The following is a 15464-nucleotide window of genomic DNA, read 5'->3' on the forward strand; positions in this document are numbered from 1 at the left end:
CTCCTCAGAGAGAGAGAGAGATACAGAGAGAGACAGATACACATCCAGACAGACAGACGTGTTACAGTCATCTAACGGAAAGAGTTTTGTGAGGTGGACTGTGGGTGTCTGGTTGGTACAGTGAGTGATGTGTGGTGAGCTGGCACGTGGAGTGTGTTAATTGATTTTTAATGAAGTGAGGAACTCCACTCAGTCTCATGGGCTCCCCACTCTCTAAATAGAGCCTTAATTAGCTTCATTTGAGGAGATGAGAGCATCCGCACATGAGCACTGGCTTACCATAACTCAATTTGTAGTGAACAAACACACGCACACACATACAAAGGGATATGGGCACAAAGCAGCAAGACAACATCAATACTAAGCACAATGTTCAACCAGCAGTCGTCCTTACCTCGGGCATCTGGTGATGCTTGTTACCACTAGGTGTTGCTGTATTTCAACAGCCGTAAGGGCTATTTGTTATGTAAGTGTGAACAGAAGGGGCAGACTGGACATGCATGTTTCATCCATTAGCTAAAGGGGGCTAGTTACAAAAACACACCCAGGGCTATAATGTGTTCAGCATGCTGTTGCCATGGAATAGCAGCAACAAGAGTTATGTTGTTACTTTTGTTGCTCCTCACACACACATCCACACACACACAGCCTGACCCTCACACCTGTGTTTTCACTAGGGTCACCAATGCCTACATTGACTCACTTGGATGGCTCTGGCATCGTGGCAGCAGCCGGGTATTATGGGTAATTGCTCAGACCTGATTGTATGATTGGCACAGTCTCCACGGGGTCCATCCAGACTCTGGGTAATAACGCAGGGCAGGCAGGGGCCCATCCCCCCTCCCTTCTCCCCTCCCCTCCCGCCTGCCTGTGTGTTGTGGGGAAAACATGTCTTTGTCCAGTAGCCATGTTGAACAGTAGCCATGATGAACAGTAGCCATGTTGAACAGTAGCCATGTTGAACAGTAGCCATGATGCATCATGGATGTTAATTATTGCTCCCCGTCCCCCTCCCCTCCCTCATATGTCAGAGGGAACAGGCTCATCCAGTTTTCCACGAGGTGCAGTGCACTCTGGGTAATTGCTCATGGGGCAGCAGGTCTGGGATCAGCTGCATTGGGCTCATGGAATCCAGCTCTGTGTTCTGATTGGACACGTCAGAGAGGGTACAGAAGGGGGACACTGCCTGACGTCCAACGCATCGATACACACTCACATGCGCACGCAGACACATACAGAAAAGTGGACATATGTATGCACACGTACACGTATGTATGCACACGTACAAATCACATCACCCCCCCAAAAAATTTACAAAAATGTACAAAAAATGTACAAATTATAATACAATATATATACAGTACCAGTCAAAAGTTTGGACACACCTACTCATTCCAGGGTTTTTCTTTATTTTGACTATTTTCTAATAGTGAAGACTTAAAAACCATCAAGCGCTATGATGAAACTGGCTCTCATGAGGACCGCCACAGGAAAGGAAGACCCAGAGTTACCTCTGCTGCAGAGGGTAAGTTCATTAGAGTTACCAGCCTCAGAAATTGCAGCTGAAATAAATGCTTCACAGAGCTCAAGTAACAGACACATTTCAACATCAACTATTCAGAGGAGACTGCGTGAAACAGCCTTCATGGTCGAATTGCTGCAAAGAAACCACTACTAAAGGACACCAATGCTTGGGCCAAGAAACACGAGCAATGGACATTAGACCGGTGGAAATCTGTCCATTGGTCTGATGTGTCCAAATTGGAGATTTTTGGTTCCAACTGCCATGTCTTTCAGAGACGCAGAGTAGGTGAACGGATGATCACCGCATGTGTGTTCCCACCGTGAAGCATGGAGGAGGAGCTGTGATGGTGTGGGGGTGCTTTTCTGGTGATGCTGTCAGTGATTTATTTAGAATTCAAGGCACATTAACCAGCATGGCTACCACAGCATTCTGCAGCAATACACCATCCCATCTGGTTTGTGCTTAGTGGTACTATCATTTGTTTTTCAACAGGACAATGACCCAACACACATCCAGGCTGTGTAAAGGCTATTTGAAGGAGAGTGAGGGAGTGCTGCATCAGATGACCTGGCCTCCACAATCACCCGACCTCAATCCATTTGGGATGAATTGGGCCGTGGAGTGAAGGAAAACAGTGCTCAGCAAATGTGGGAAGTCCTTCAAAAGCATTCCAGGTGAAGCTGGTTGAGAGAATGCCAAGAGTGTGCAAAGCTGTCATCAAGGCAGAGGGTGGCTACTTTAAATAATCTAAAATATAACATATATTTTGATTTGTTTAACACTTTTTGGTTACTACATGATTCCAAACGTCATAGTTTTGATGTCTTCACTATTATTCTACAATGTAGAAAATAGTACAAATAAAGAAAAACCCTGGAATGAGTAGGTGTGTATTTTAAAATGATTATATATATATATTTTTAAAGGATCTCAGTCTGGCTTTAAACTTGCTCTTGAAAGTTGTAATAGTGGAAGGTGCATTTTCGAAATTGGGTAGTGCATCATCAGTTTTCCTTTGTTATGTTAGTCATTTCATAACATAGAGAGCTATTTATAACTTGCCAAAAATGTCCAGATTAACTAGCCCATGTCAGCTAATGTTTTTATATTCTGTATAGTTTTTCTAGGCCATAAATATTTTTGCAATTTTTTTGTCACTTAAATATCACGAATACACATTAGACATGGCAAAATGAACAGTTTGTGTCATGAACAGTGCTTGTACCCATAGAAATAGACATGGCGCAGGGGAGGGGTGGGGGCGGGGGATGTTCCCCAATGCTAGAAGGTGGGCCCCGAGTGAAACATTTTGGGAACCTCTGCTATAAGTGAAGCCCATACAACACTGTGGGGTTCATGGTAAGTGGCCCTGAAAAGGGGAGGTATGCAAGGGAGGCTTGGGAAATACTCCACAGGGTAGACTCGATCCCAATGCTCCTTTCCCTCCCCAAACACCCTTCCCCATCTCGTCCCTCCCACCCTTCTGCCCCCTCAGGTCCGTCCCAACACCCTCCTCTGTGATCCCCCCTCAGGCTTGACCTCTGAACTTTCCTTAGAGAGAGACAGAGAGGAACAAGTCCAAGGGTGATGTGACCACAGCATCTGGTCTACCCCTTCTGAGAGCAGGGGTAGGCTACACACTGTGTTGCAGAGCTACTGATGATAATGATTCAAATAATGTATTTGTAAGTAAATGCCTGGAGCACTGCTCCCTAACCCTCCCTTAAACAAACCCACTCTGATATTCCTATGATTTTGGTCTTGGTCCTAATTGTAGATGATGTGTGTGTGCTTGTGTACATGTGTTTGTGTGTGCGTGCATGCATGTGTAAGAAGGGAAGGGTATAGGGGACTAATAGCTTACAACTTAATTTAGAAACATGCATATTCCAGCTCAACTTGGAGGACACTAGCTAATCACATGGATCCAAAGGTACCAAACTACAACAATTGCCTTGGAGAGGGAGAGAGAGAGAGAGAGAGAGAGAGGGAGAGAGGGAGAGAGGGAGAGAGGGAGAGAGGGAGAGAGGGAGAGAGAGAGAGAGAGAGAGAGAGAGAGAGAGAGGGAGAGAGGGAGAGAGAGAGAGAGAGAGAGAGTGTGTGTGTGTGGGGGGACCCTAATAGCTCGCCTTAGGCCACAATTTAACTGTCTAACCAGGTTTTCCCCAAAGTGGCCCCAGGGGCATCTTTCTCAAAGACAATCAAAGAGCTCTCTTCACATACAATACGAGTATTTCATCAAACTTTAATATGAAGACACTGTTTAAAACAAAAAGGCTATTATGATTCTAGAAAATATATGAACACTATACATGGAATACTGAGGCTAGATCAGACCTGGGTTCAAATACTATTTGAAATCTTTCAAATGCTTTGGGCTTTTGCTTTAGCCCATCTGGAGCACTAGATTGGCGGGGTGTACAATGTCATGACTTTATTTGTTCCATTGCAACAAGCAATCTCAATCAAGCACAGAAATAATATTTGAACCCAGCAGCTCTGGTACTGTGTTTCAAGATGTGTAAGTGCAGCAAACAAGAGAGAAATAGAACTGATAAAGCCCTGGAGACTCTCCTCAGTGAGATTAGGCACTGACGCTAATACATGCTAATCTTTTCCACTCACAAAACATGCCACACTGTTTCTAACCGCTACCTGAAGCTCATCCTTATAGTCAACACAGTAAGTGCTACAGGTATGCCACCACAAACAACCTTCTATGGGATACGATGGTGGGCAATGCCTTTTTAAAGCATCTAATTGTGTTGTGGAATATGCTAAATGCATAACTAGTCTTCAGGAAATAGCTTTAGGTAATTACAAATCTGTTACAAATCTGTTACTTCCATGGTAGCTATGGTCACCTCCTGTAGCAAGCATATAAATGCACTATATAATGACAGAAATGACACCTATTTTCCTCCTAGTACATAGTAAAGTGTGGAATGTAACAGGAAAACTCAACACTCATTTGGGGTAAGCAGCTGTGAGTGCAGTAATGGAGCTCTGGTGGTGGAGGTTACAATAGAAGCTAAGTGCCAGAAAGTACCACAAAGGGTTCTGCCTGCCTACACACCGTCCAAGAAATATGCACAAGGTTACAAGTGTAGTAGCTGTCATTGTTCTATTGGTAACGTACATGCGCACACACGCACACAAACACACCCATCTGGTGAATTGTACACATACAGAAACCCAAATCAACCCGCTCACAAGATTATAATTTCACCATTGCATAACTCTTCCTCTCTGTCCCCCATCTCTCTCTCTCTGCATCTTTCTCCCTCTGCCCCCTCTCTTTCTCCTTTGCCCGTTACTTGTTCTCTGTGATTCACATCATGATGACCGCCACCCACAATCTCTAAAGCGTACACTTGGGATATAGCCAGGTGCTACTGAACAAAAGTAAGCTGATGAGGTCAAAGTTCAATCCCATATTGCACCACATCACACTACACCGCACTACCAGAGTGCGTCTGCTACCATCACTACCAGCCAGTGTATTAGACTACATGAAGAATCCTGCCCGGATACGCTGCATCTATTAAGAGATACTGCCAGTGTGTTTAACTAGGACTTTCTAAAGAGAGAAAGCTTGTTTATTTAACTCAGAGTCAGGCAGCACTGAGGTGCTAGGGATCTCTTATCCCTCACAGCTGAGATAAAGTAGAAGAAATGTACTGTGCTGCAATGTAATGCTAGTCACACACACACACACATCACACTGACTGAACACATTCCATTGCTCTCAGCGGGGTATTGCCTAGACTCCCCTCAAAAGCTGACGAAATAAAATCAACACGGAGCAGTCCCTAAGCAAACACACTTGGATTCCACTGGGAACCACACTGTACAGACACATTCTACAGGCTACAGTATCTAAAATACACTGATAAATCAAACATGCACACACACACACCACCTCTCCTCATTTGAGTTGAAAGCAGGAGTGAAAGAAGAGCAGACAGGTGGAGTGAGGAGAGACAGTGATACAGGGTTAGAGAGAGGATAGAGGAACACAGTTAGAGATAGATAGAGACTATACATAGTCATATGTGGATGTGTGTGTGTTGTGGTGCAACGCCTCAGTGTGGAGGATTAGCTCTCCTGGCCCGGGCTTTGAGTAATCTTCCCCCCAGTTACATAACACTGGGCCATTAGTCAGCAACACACACACAATGAAAACATTTTCCTCTCTTTTATTCTGGTCATTCTTCAGGTAGATTGACAAACATTTCACCACCACCAATAAAGGTTTGTAGGGATGCTTCTTCACCACAATGAATGATACTCAATGAAAGTAAGTTTGATGTTCCTAACTAAGACAATAATACACTGAACAAAAATATAAACGCAACATGCAACAATTTCAAAGAGTTACAGTTCATATGACAAAATCAGTCAATTGAAATAAATAAATTAGGCCCTAATCTATGGATTTCACATGATATGCATCTGTTGGTCACAGAGAACTTTAAAAAAAAATGGGCCTCAGGATCTCGTCTTGGTATTTCTTTGCATTCAAATTTCCAGCGATAAAATGCAACTTTGTTCGTTGTCCGTAGTTTATGCCTGCCCATATCATAACCCCACTGCCACCATGGGGCACTCTTTTCATAGCAAACCGCTCGCCCACACGATGCTATACACGTGGTCTGCGGTTGTGAGGCCAGTTGGATGTTCTGTTAACGACGCTGGAGGCGGCTTATGGTAGAGAAATCAACATACAATTCTGGCAACGGCTCTGGTTTACATTCCTGCAGTCAGCATGCCAATTGCACGCTCCCTCAAAACTTGAGACATCTGTGGCTTTGTGTTGTGTGACAAAACTGCACATTTTAGAGTGGCTTTTTATTGTCACCAGCACAATGTGCATCTGTGTAATGATCATGCTGTTGTATCAGCTTCTTGACATGCCACACCAGGCAGATTATCTTGGCAAAGGAGAAATGCTCACTAACAAGGATGTTAACAAATGTGTGCACAACATTTTGAGAGAAATTTGCTTTTTGTGCATCTGGAACATTTCTGGGATATTTTTTTTAGCTCATGAAACATGGGGCCAACACTTTACATGTTGCCTTTATATTGTTGTTCAGTGTATAAAGAATGCTGATCATGCTTTGGGAAATGTTGATGAAATGATGAGATGGATCATGTAATGTGATATAAATTATGTGTAGATTGTCAATGATTAAACTATGCATTACAGTATAGATTATGAAAATGATTAGACTATGCGTTACAGTATAGATTATATAAATGATTAGACTATGTATTACAGTATAGATTATGTAAATTATTAAACTGCGCATTACAGTATAGATTATGTAAATGATTAGACTATGCGTTACATTATAGAATATGTAAATGATTAGACTATTTATTATAGTATAGATGATATAAATGATTCAACTATGCACAACAGTATATATTCTTTAAATGATTACATGATGCATTACAGTATAGATTATGTAAATGATTCAACTATTCATTACAGCATAGATTATGCAAATTATTAAACTGCACTACAACATAGATTATGTTGGGGATTGCTTCCGTAGAGCTTCAGGAGGCATCGATCCCCTGATCACGCTAGGATTGACTGATCAATGCAGATGCAGGATGTCTCATTCTATTGGCATCGGGACCTCATGCATGACATTCTGGCTATGCACTGTGTGTGTGTGTGTGTGTGTGTGTGTGTGTGTGTGTGTGTGTGTGTGTGTGTGTGTGTGTGTGTGTGTGTGTGTGTGTGTGTGTGTGTGAAACAGAGAGTGAAAAAAGCGATAGATAAAGCGATGTGAAAGGGAGTAGAGAGGGGGGAGGAGAGGGAGGAGAGAGACTGTGGGCTTGTTTGAGTGGAAAGGCTGAAGCAACCAACTGCAGACAAAAGTCGAGGAGTGAAGTTGGAGGAGGTGCATCTGCTACAGCTGAAAGTCAGACACTGATGTGGTTTTCCAACAGCAAGGCTTAGTGCAACATGGCAGTGTTTGTTTGACCTGACCAAAATCCATTTTGGATGAAAACGTTGTCAATAACCCAGTGAATTGGGAGCTTTAACACTGTGCGCAGGCTTACTTGTTCTTTACTAACATGGCAGTGTTGCCATTGTTTATGAAGTTTTTCTTTGTAACATGTCTCCAACCCCCATATCACACACTCAAACTGTAAATATATGTGTGTACATTGTATTATCAATTGGGGAGAGAAAGCCTCAAATATCACATACATTTCTATGGGTGTAAAGTACTTAAGTACAAATACTTTAAAGTACTACTTAAGTAGTTTTTGAAGGTCTCTAACCTTAACTTTACTATTTATATTTTATACTTTTACTTCACTACATTCCTAAAGAAAATAATGTACTTTTCACTTCATACATTTTCCCTGACACCCAAAAGTACTCTTTACATTTTGACAGGAAAATTGTCAAATTCACACACTTATCAAGGGAACATCCCTGGTCATCCCTACTGCCTCTGATCTAGCGGACTCACTAAACACAAATGCTTTGTTTGTAAATTATATCTGAGTGTTGGAGTGTGCCCCTGCTATCAGTCAATTTAAAAAAAAAGGATATATAAAATTGTGCCATCTGGTTTGCTTAATATAAGGAATTTGAAATTATTTATACTTTTACTCTTGATACTTATGTACATTTTAGCAATTCCATTTACTTTTGATACTTAAATATACTTTTACTCAAGTAGTATTTTCCTGGGTGACTTTCACTTTTACTTGAGTCATTTTCTATTAAGGTATCTTTACTTTTACTCAAGTATGACAATTGAGTACTTTTTCCACCACTGTTAATTTGTACATATCCACTGTATACATATGAAACGCGACAAAGTTGCTTGCTGTTTAGTCACGTCTTTGGTCCCGTTCATGTGGGTCAAACAAAGACACTGTAATGATTGGATGACAAATAGTGCCTCCCACAATGCATGCGATGACTACAAGTTGCAGCTGGTGAAGAGCAACTGCAGAAAATTGAAGTTGACCGCAGTCGAAAAGTCATGACCTTTGATCACATGGTTGTTGTTCATGCAGTCAACATGTAAATATACGTCTAACAATTTTTATCCCCATAATGCAACACACTTTGAAATGCTGGTCACCGACTAGAAAAAAGTGATCCGCTCAAATGCGCCAACAGAGAGAGAAGAAGACAGTGAAAGGGGGGACTAGGGTTGCAAAGCTACTTGTAATATACCAAATTACTGGAATCTGTGGCATTTATACCTTAATAACTTGTATGTCTGTGTCCATATTGTCCATGAGTGTTTAATGGATAGACCATATGGTTGTTAATGGGATCGGGGTGTGAACTAAGGTGTTGATGGAAAGGCTTTGTTAACTAGTCCTATAGGCAGAAATTAGCAGTTTGGGAATATAGCTATAGGATTACTAGTAGGGATGCACTGATATGACATTTTTGGCCGATACCGATATCTGATATTTTCCTTGCCAAAAAAACGATACCGATAACCGATATTGAAAAATGTTGCGGCCTTTTAAGCGTTCTAGTACAGTTAAATAGTTAACACATACACACACATGGACGCAGCGGTCTAAGGCACTGCATCTCAGTGCAAGAGGCGTCACTACAGTCCCTGGTTCGAATCCAGGCTGTATCACATCCGGCCGTGATTGGGAGTCCCATAGGGTGGCGCACAATTGGCCCAGCGTTGTCCGGGTATGGCTGGGGTAGGCCGTCATTGTAAATAAAAATTTGTTCTTAACTGATTTGCCTAGTTAAATAAAGGTTACACACACACACACACTGACCAAAAAGTTATTTTGTTGGCATTTAGGCATGTAAAACATAATCAAGACCCATTTCTTTCACTTACTTGCTGTGCTGTTTCGTTGTTCAGTCGTTTCATTCTCAACCAGGATTTTATCATACACGTCAAGCAGTGACGTTTCAGCTCTGTCTGTCCGTGGTCTCTCTTCCTCGGTGCGAACTGTCACTGTGTCCGTTTCCATCTTGTCCAGCTGTGTATGTAACATTTCACGTACACCCTGTTTCTTGTCTGCATCGAAGTAACGGTCCTTGTACCTAGCATTGAGCATGGCGGCGACACAGTACAGAGGCTCAGAGAGAATGCCACCGAATCACTTGTTCACAGCCTCAAGTACTTTTGTAAGTTTTAACCCCACTGTCTGTCGGCAGTTTGTTGAGCAGGCATTTCAATACCATGACAGAGGGTGTCGCGTCTGCTGCAGACACAGTTGATTATCTTATTTCTCCAGTCAGTTGTTCAAATGGCACTAGGAGTGTGTTCATGTTTCCAAGTTTCAAACATGTTCTCAAATGCCATTGAAATGGCAGCAGCGGTATGAGAACCAGCACATTCATGAACATGCAATACGGCTTTCCTCAGAACAAAATCCTCGTCGACCCACTGTGCTGTTAGACTCAGCATGCTCATGAGGCTGACATCGCTGGTCCAAATGTCAGTCATGAAGCTAATAGCAGTGACACCCATAGCAAATAGCCCATAGATGTACATTTCAACAATACTGTGTAACTCCATTAGGGCAACATCTGAAAAATAGTGTGTACTGGGGCTCGACCAGTTGGCGAAAGCCAACATCATCCACGACAGAGGACGGTTGATTGTCAAGGGCAATGAATTCCATTATCTTAGCTTTAAATGATTTTGCCTTTGAGTTGTCTCGCTGAAATGTTCTTACTCTTTCAAATGACTGCTCGACTTAAACTTGTTTAGTTGTTGGAAGTGTTTGCTTAGTATTTTTTTGCTTTTGTTCTGTGTAGCTCCGTATTTTTCGTGGCATCATTACGTCATCTACCTACGTTATATAGGTATGCACGTCATCTACCTACGTTATATAGGTACGCACGTCATCTACCTACGTTATATAGGTTTGCACGTCAGCTTTGACATCGGTTTTGCACCACGGCGTTAACCTAGACATTGGGCCGATGCCGATTTTGGCATTTTTAGCTAATATCGGTCGACTTCGATATGCTCACCGATATATCATGCATCCCTAATTACTAGACTGAGATTTCTGTGCATAGGATGACCAGATTAAATGAATGTAATGACGTTCACTTCAATACCTTCAGAGAGTATTTTCCCCAACACAAAACAGAAATAGGGTGCACACTGGAGGACAACAATGTTTATCTTTGCTCTCGAAGTGATACCTACAGAATCACCACTCTAGTTATACTGCACGGCTTTGTGTTATGTTGACAATAAACATTATAGAAGAAGAGGCATCATACCTTTAGATGTATTATCTCTGATCCCCCCCCCCTTCTCTTTGTTCTCTCTCTCTTTCTTTCTTTCTTTCTTTCTTTCTTTCTTTCTCTCTTTCTCTCTCTCTCGCAATCTTCCTCTCTCACATTTCCACCACACCTCAGGTGAAGTGAAATGATAGGTGAGGGTTAATTAAGGTTGTTATAACAGAAAAAACCTTGACGTCAAGTTTAGGCATTCATTCTGACTGGTTGTCAGGGTTAAGGTTTGGGATAAGGTTAAAACAGGAAATAAATAAAACAAGTGTCTAGCACTGAGTTAAATAAAGGTTAAATATATATATATATATATATAAAGGTTAAATATATATATATATATATATATATATATATATATATATATATATATATATTTTAAAGCACTGGGATTGAACCCGCAATCCTCAGAGCCGAAGCGCACAGTTTAACACAATGCCCTCGTAAGCTGCGAGCCTACTAGATGGTAATACATGCTCATGTTGCCCCTAGTGGACGGTATTGAAGGCATCTCCTGACGTCCTGGAGACCTGGACAAATGTTGAATACTGAAGTCTATCTGGTGTGATCTCGCTGCAAATAGCCCACCTCTGACCCATGATCCATCCTCTCTCTGCCCTGGACTAAACTCAGTGACCTATACCGTCTATGGGAGGGTTAGCCTGGGTAATACTGGCTTCAGCAGCATAATCTCATCAGCAATACAAAGCACAAGACTCAGTCTATCTCACTGAACACACACACACACACACACACACACACACACACACACAGGAATAAATCGTATGAGGTAAACAAAATTGGATTGCATTGCAGTAGATTGTCATTGTCATTGCCTGTGTGTGTATGTGTGTGTGTTTATTTGTTGGTATGCATTCGTGCATGTAGCCTACACACATATATACACATATATACACATATATTATTAATTTAAGTGTGTTTGGCCATGTTTATTAGGCCTATGTATGTATTCCCATATCTGTGAGAATGCATGTTTGTGATCATGTGCACTTGCATGTGATGTGCGCATGCATGGAGGCGTCATTGTGTTTATTATAATGAAGGTATGTTTTGGGGGGTTCACTGTGTTTGTGTGTGTGGAGGTGGGAGTGTACAGTAAAGTGCAGGTGCAATGCAAAGGTGCACGTGGTTCCTGAAGCCCCCTGACCAAACATAGGCCTAATCAAACCGAAAAAACCTAATCCATCTGCACCAATATGATTCTAGAATGTGAATTGATTTGAGGTATGAAACCTTAGAAAAAGATGCAGAAAATAAACCAAACATTATTTAATTTGAAAGGACAATGTTGGTTAATTAAAGAAGTAGGCTGTTTGATTATTAGAATGATTGAAAAATAAAGTTCAGTGATTAGAGAACTTGTATAAACCAATTATTAGTGATAGCCTGGTCAACAAGATCAAAACGGGCTTGAAGTTATTTAATTGGCAGTAAAAAAGAAATCAGGAGAAGGTTCACTTGGGAAACTAAATGCTCGGACCCCAAACATTAAAATCTAAGAATGAGTTAATGGAATCAAATCAGGGAAATAAAAATAACAGCTATTAACAAGAGCACATAAAAAAACATTTTACTTGAGCACGTTCTTATTTTTTTAAAATGTTTTAGGGCAGTTCAGGTTGGGCTTTAGGCCAGATATGTCAAACTCATTCCACAAAGGGCCAAGTGTCTGCGGGTTTTCGCTCCACCCTTGTACTTGATTGATGCATTAAGGTCACTAATTAGTACGGAACTCCCCTCACCTGGTTGTCTCGGTGTTAATTGAAAGAAGAAGAAAAAACGAACACGCTTGGTTCATGTGGAATGAGTTTGACACCCCTGTTATATGCTAATTGTTTCAGAGGGTTTCCAACATGCTTGACATTGAATAACGTATATTTAGCCTAACAGTAGGACTATAAGAGCCGCGACAATGAGAATTATTTGATAACCAACTTATCTTTTTCACCAAACAACGTTTTCTTTCTCCCTTGTTTGGTTGTGATTATTAGTCTAGCATATGCTACATCATCGTCCGTCAGTCAGTCGGGACAGGAATTTTGGCAATTGCTAAATGATCATTAAACAAGACATATTGTGGGGCCCTCTATTTTTTTATAACCTCGTGGATGGGAGTGCATTTCTCTGTGAGCAGCATAGACTCCACAGGCCGCAAAGGTTGGGAGAGGGGCCGCCCGGCGCACACTGATTTAATCATATCCGACAAAACCCTTTGGTCGTGCAGAGAGAGAGAGGAAAACTGGGAGGGAGAGAGAGCCTCTTTTACCCACCACGGCTATAAAGTAAAAGGTTAATGCAAGAAAGCGTTTGACTTTCAATGCTAAATAGCATTAGCTAGCAAGGGACACCATAATAGTCACGAAAAAAATACTGTTAATATCACAAAAGTGTTGTGGCCTAAATGAATTATGTTGAATAGGCTAAATATTGACTAAAATATCTAGAACTTCAACAATTGGCAAAAATTAACAGGGGAATAATGTAATAATAATAATAATAATTTGAATGATATTATTACAACAGCAATTTCGGTATGCACCATCCCATGTTTTCTCTTTAATGATGACAAACTCAAATTAAGATACCCGTTGATAATCGATGATTAACGGTAAATTGCCTATAATTCAGAAGTCTACAGTTTAGTTAAACCTCACTTCATTGTTAACATAATTATGTTGTATTATTATTTGCGATTATAGGTATACAACGTAGAATTAGTATGTTGCCTGAACAACAGAGGTAATAGCCTACCTCCCAGTGAGCCTATCACCTGTCTTTCATTTAAAAAACAGAGTATGGGCTACTTTTATGTAATGATAATAATTCCTGTAGGCTTAGTTTTTTCATGGGTTAGATTTTTAGTGATTGTATTTATTTTACAATTAATAAGTTATAGCCTATAGGCTATAGTGATCAGCTTAATAACACTACCTATGTAATTTGCTCACAATTAGTAATCAGGGATACGTTAATTTGTTCAATTATTGGGCAGAACTGCATTGCCACTGTTTTGCCATTCTGGCATAATTTGTAGGAGATGTAAAATAGGCCTACTATTCAGCATTAAAAGCCTTTGATCTAAAGCACATGATTGGGACCGGGAGAGCTGTGGAGTGAACTTCCGTCTGGAAGACTGGGGTCAGTTCTTTATCGCTCACTCTCTCTCTGGTGTGTGTATGCGCGCGCGCGTGTGTGTGTGTATGTGTTGGACCTGGGGGGCACTGCATTTCGATGCTTTCGGCGCGGTGCGGCGCTTGACTGACGGAAATGGGTTAGTAGAGCGCATAACACGTTGGAACACAGAACCTCCGCGCTTGGCCCTAGCACCATGGAGGTCTGGTACACACAGCCTATACCTGCTGCTCTCTGAGAAAATAGTTGTTTCTTTAAATCATCACTGGCAATAGTTAATGGCAATGGCAAAAGAGGTCTTCACGTGCGCCCATTTGTTTGTAGTGAGTAGAAGTTCCTCCAAACTAGTGGAGTGTGGAGTTAACTCAAACACTGTAACTCACTTAATGCAAGGTGTTTGATGGACCACACACACACACACACACACACACACGAATATCCGAATAGGCTACAACAATGACAATAAATGGCCATGTTATCCTCACACTTGGGCTAATAGTTTGACTGAGGCTGTATGAGCAAGTTAGGCTGAAAAAACTTCCCGAGTAAGTTTACACAGCCCACACACAACATAACTACAGTCCCGAATGGATTTGTGGAATACCAGTGTGATGTGAGTGAGTGGATATAGCGGCCGGGCGCCACACGCGCTCCATGGCCAGCTATTTAAATGAGCTGTCAAAAGCAGTTGGATTCTCCTTACCTCGCATAGTGGTTGTGGTGCGATTCGCTTCCGAATGCAGCAGTCATGAAGAAACAAACATAAAGACTTAAAAAAGCAATATCCTCGGGGGAAAAAAAACAATGTTAATATTCGGCGTCGTCCACGTTCATTCAATGAGTGTTTTTTATGTGCAAAAGCATTCCAGTCCAGAACGGGCTCGAGCTTGGTGACGCACTGGGCAGAGCGCGGGCGGTGGAGTCTGGAGCAGTAGTCGGACGGTTTGAGTCGTGCGCGCAGCGAGCATGCGAGTTTTCACATGACATCTGCGTCTGCACATCAACCCGAGGTTTTCACTGTTTCCCCCCGGCGGAGGGGAGAGCGCTAGAGGCTTACAGGAGCAGGGATTGGACTAGCACTTTCTGCTCCTCCCACTCTCGAACGTCCCCAATGAGTGTGAGTGTAGTAGCCCATGTTAGACAGTATCCGTCTGCGCGTGAGGGCACTGTCAACTGTGAGGATAAGATACATCATCCTCCCAAATAAATGGTGTTTACAAACAGTTAGTTAGCCTACAATAACACATAACCTAACTATCTAACGGCCATATGTAGAACCTACTGAATTGTAGTTAAAAGATGGAGCGTTTGGGTTGTCTGTCTACATGAATACGTTTCTAAGTTCACAGACAGTTTGCAGTCAAAGCAATAGGTTACATAAATGCTTTTTCAATTTATAGGCCTATACATATCTTACAATCAGGTATAATAGCCTAGGCTACACCAGTTAGATGAGCAAATCTTTAAATATTTCAGAATTGGGATTTGATAAATGGTTGTATCTAAATAGTT

At 41.7% G+C, this 15464-nt stretch overlaps 1 protein-coding gene across 1 annotated transcript in view; it reads right to left on the reverse strand.

The window, feature by feature from the left end:
* The window catches only part of LOC110525110 (nuclear receptor ROR-beta), a 34542-nt gene extending 19585 nt beyond the window's left edge, over positions 1–14957 (reverse strand). The window contains exon 1 of the mRNA XM_036979542.1: positions 14656–14957. Within this exon, the coding sequence (XP_036835437.1) occupies positions 14656–14662 (7 nt within the window). The 5' untranslated portion in view covers positions 14663–14957. The remainder of the gene's footprint in view (positions 1–14655) is intronic.
* Between the last annotated feature and the right edge of the window lie 507 nt (positions 14958–15464).

The sequence above is a fragment of the Oncorhynchus mykiss genome, chromosome 6 (genome assembly GCF_013265735.2).
Source record: "Oncorhynchus mykiss isolate Arlee chromosome 6, USDA_OmykA_1.1, whole genome shotgun sequence".
Taxonomy (NCBI): domain Eukaryota; kingdom Metazoa; phylum Chordata; class Actinopteri; order Salmoniformes; family Salmonidae; genus Oncorhynchus; species Oncorhynchus mykiss.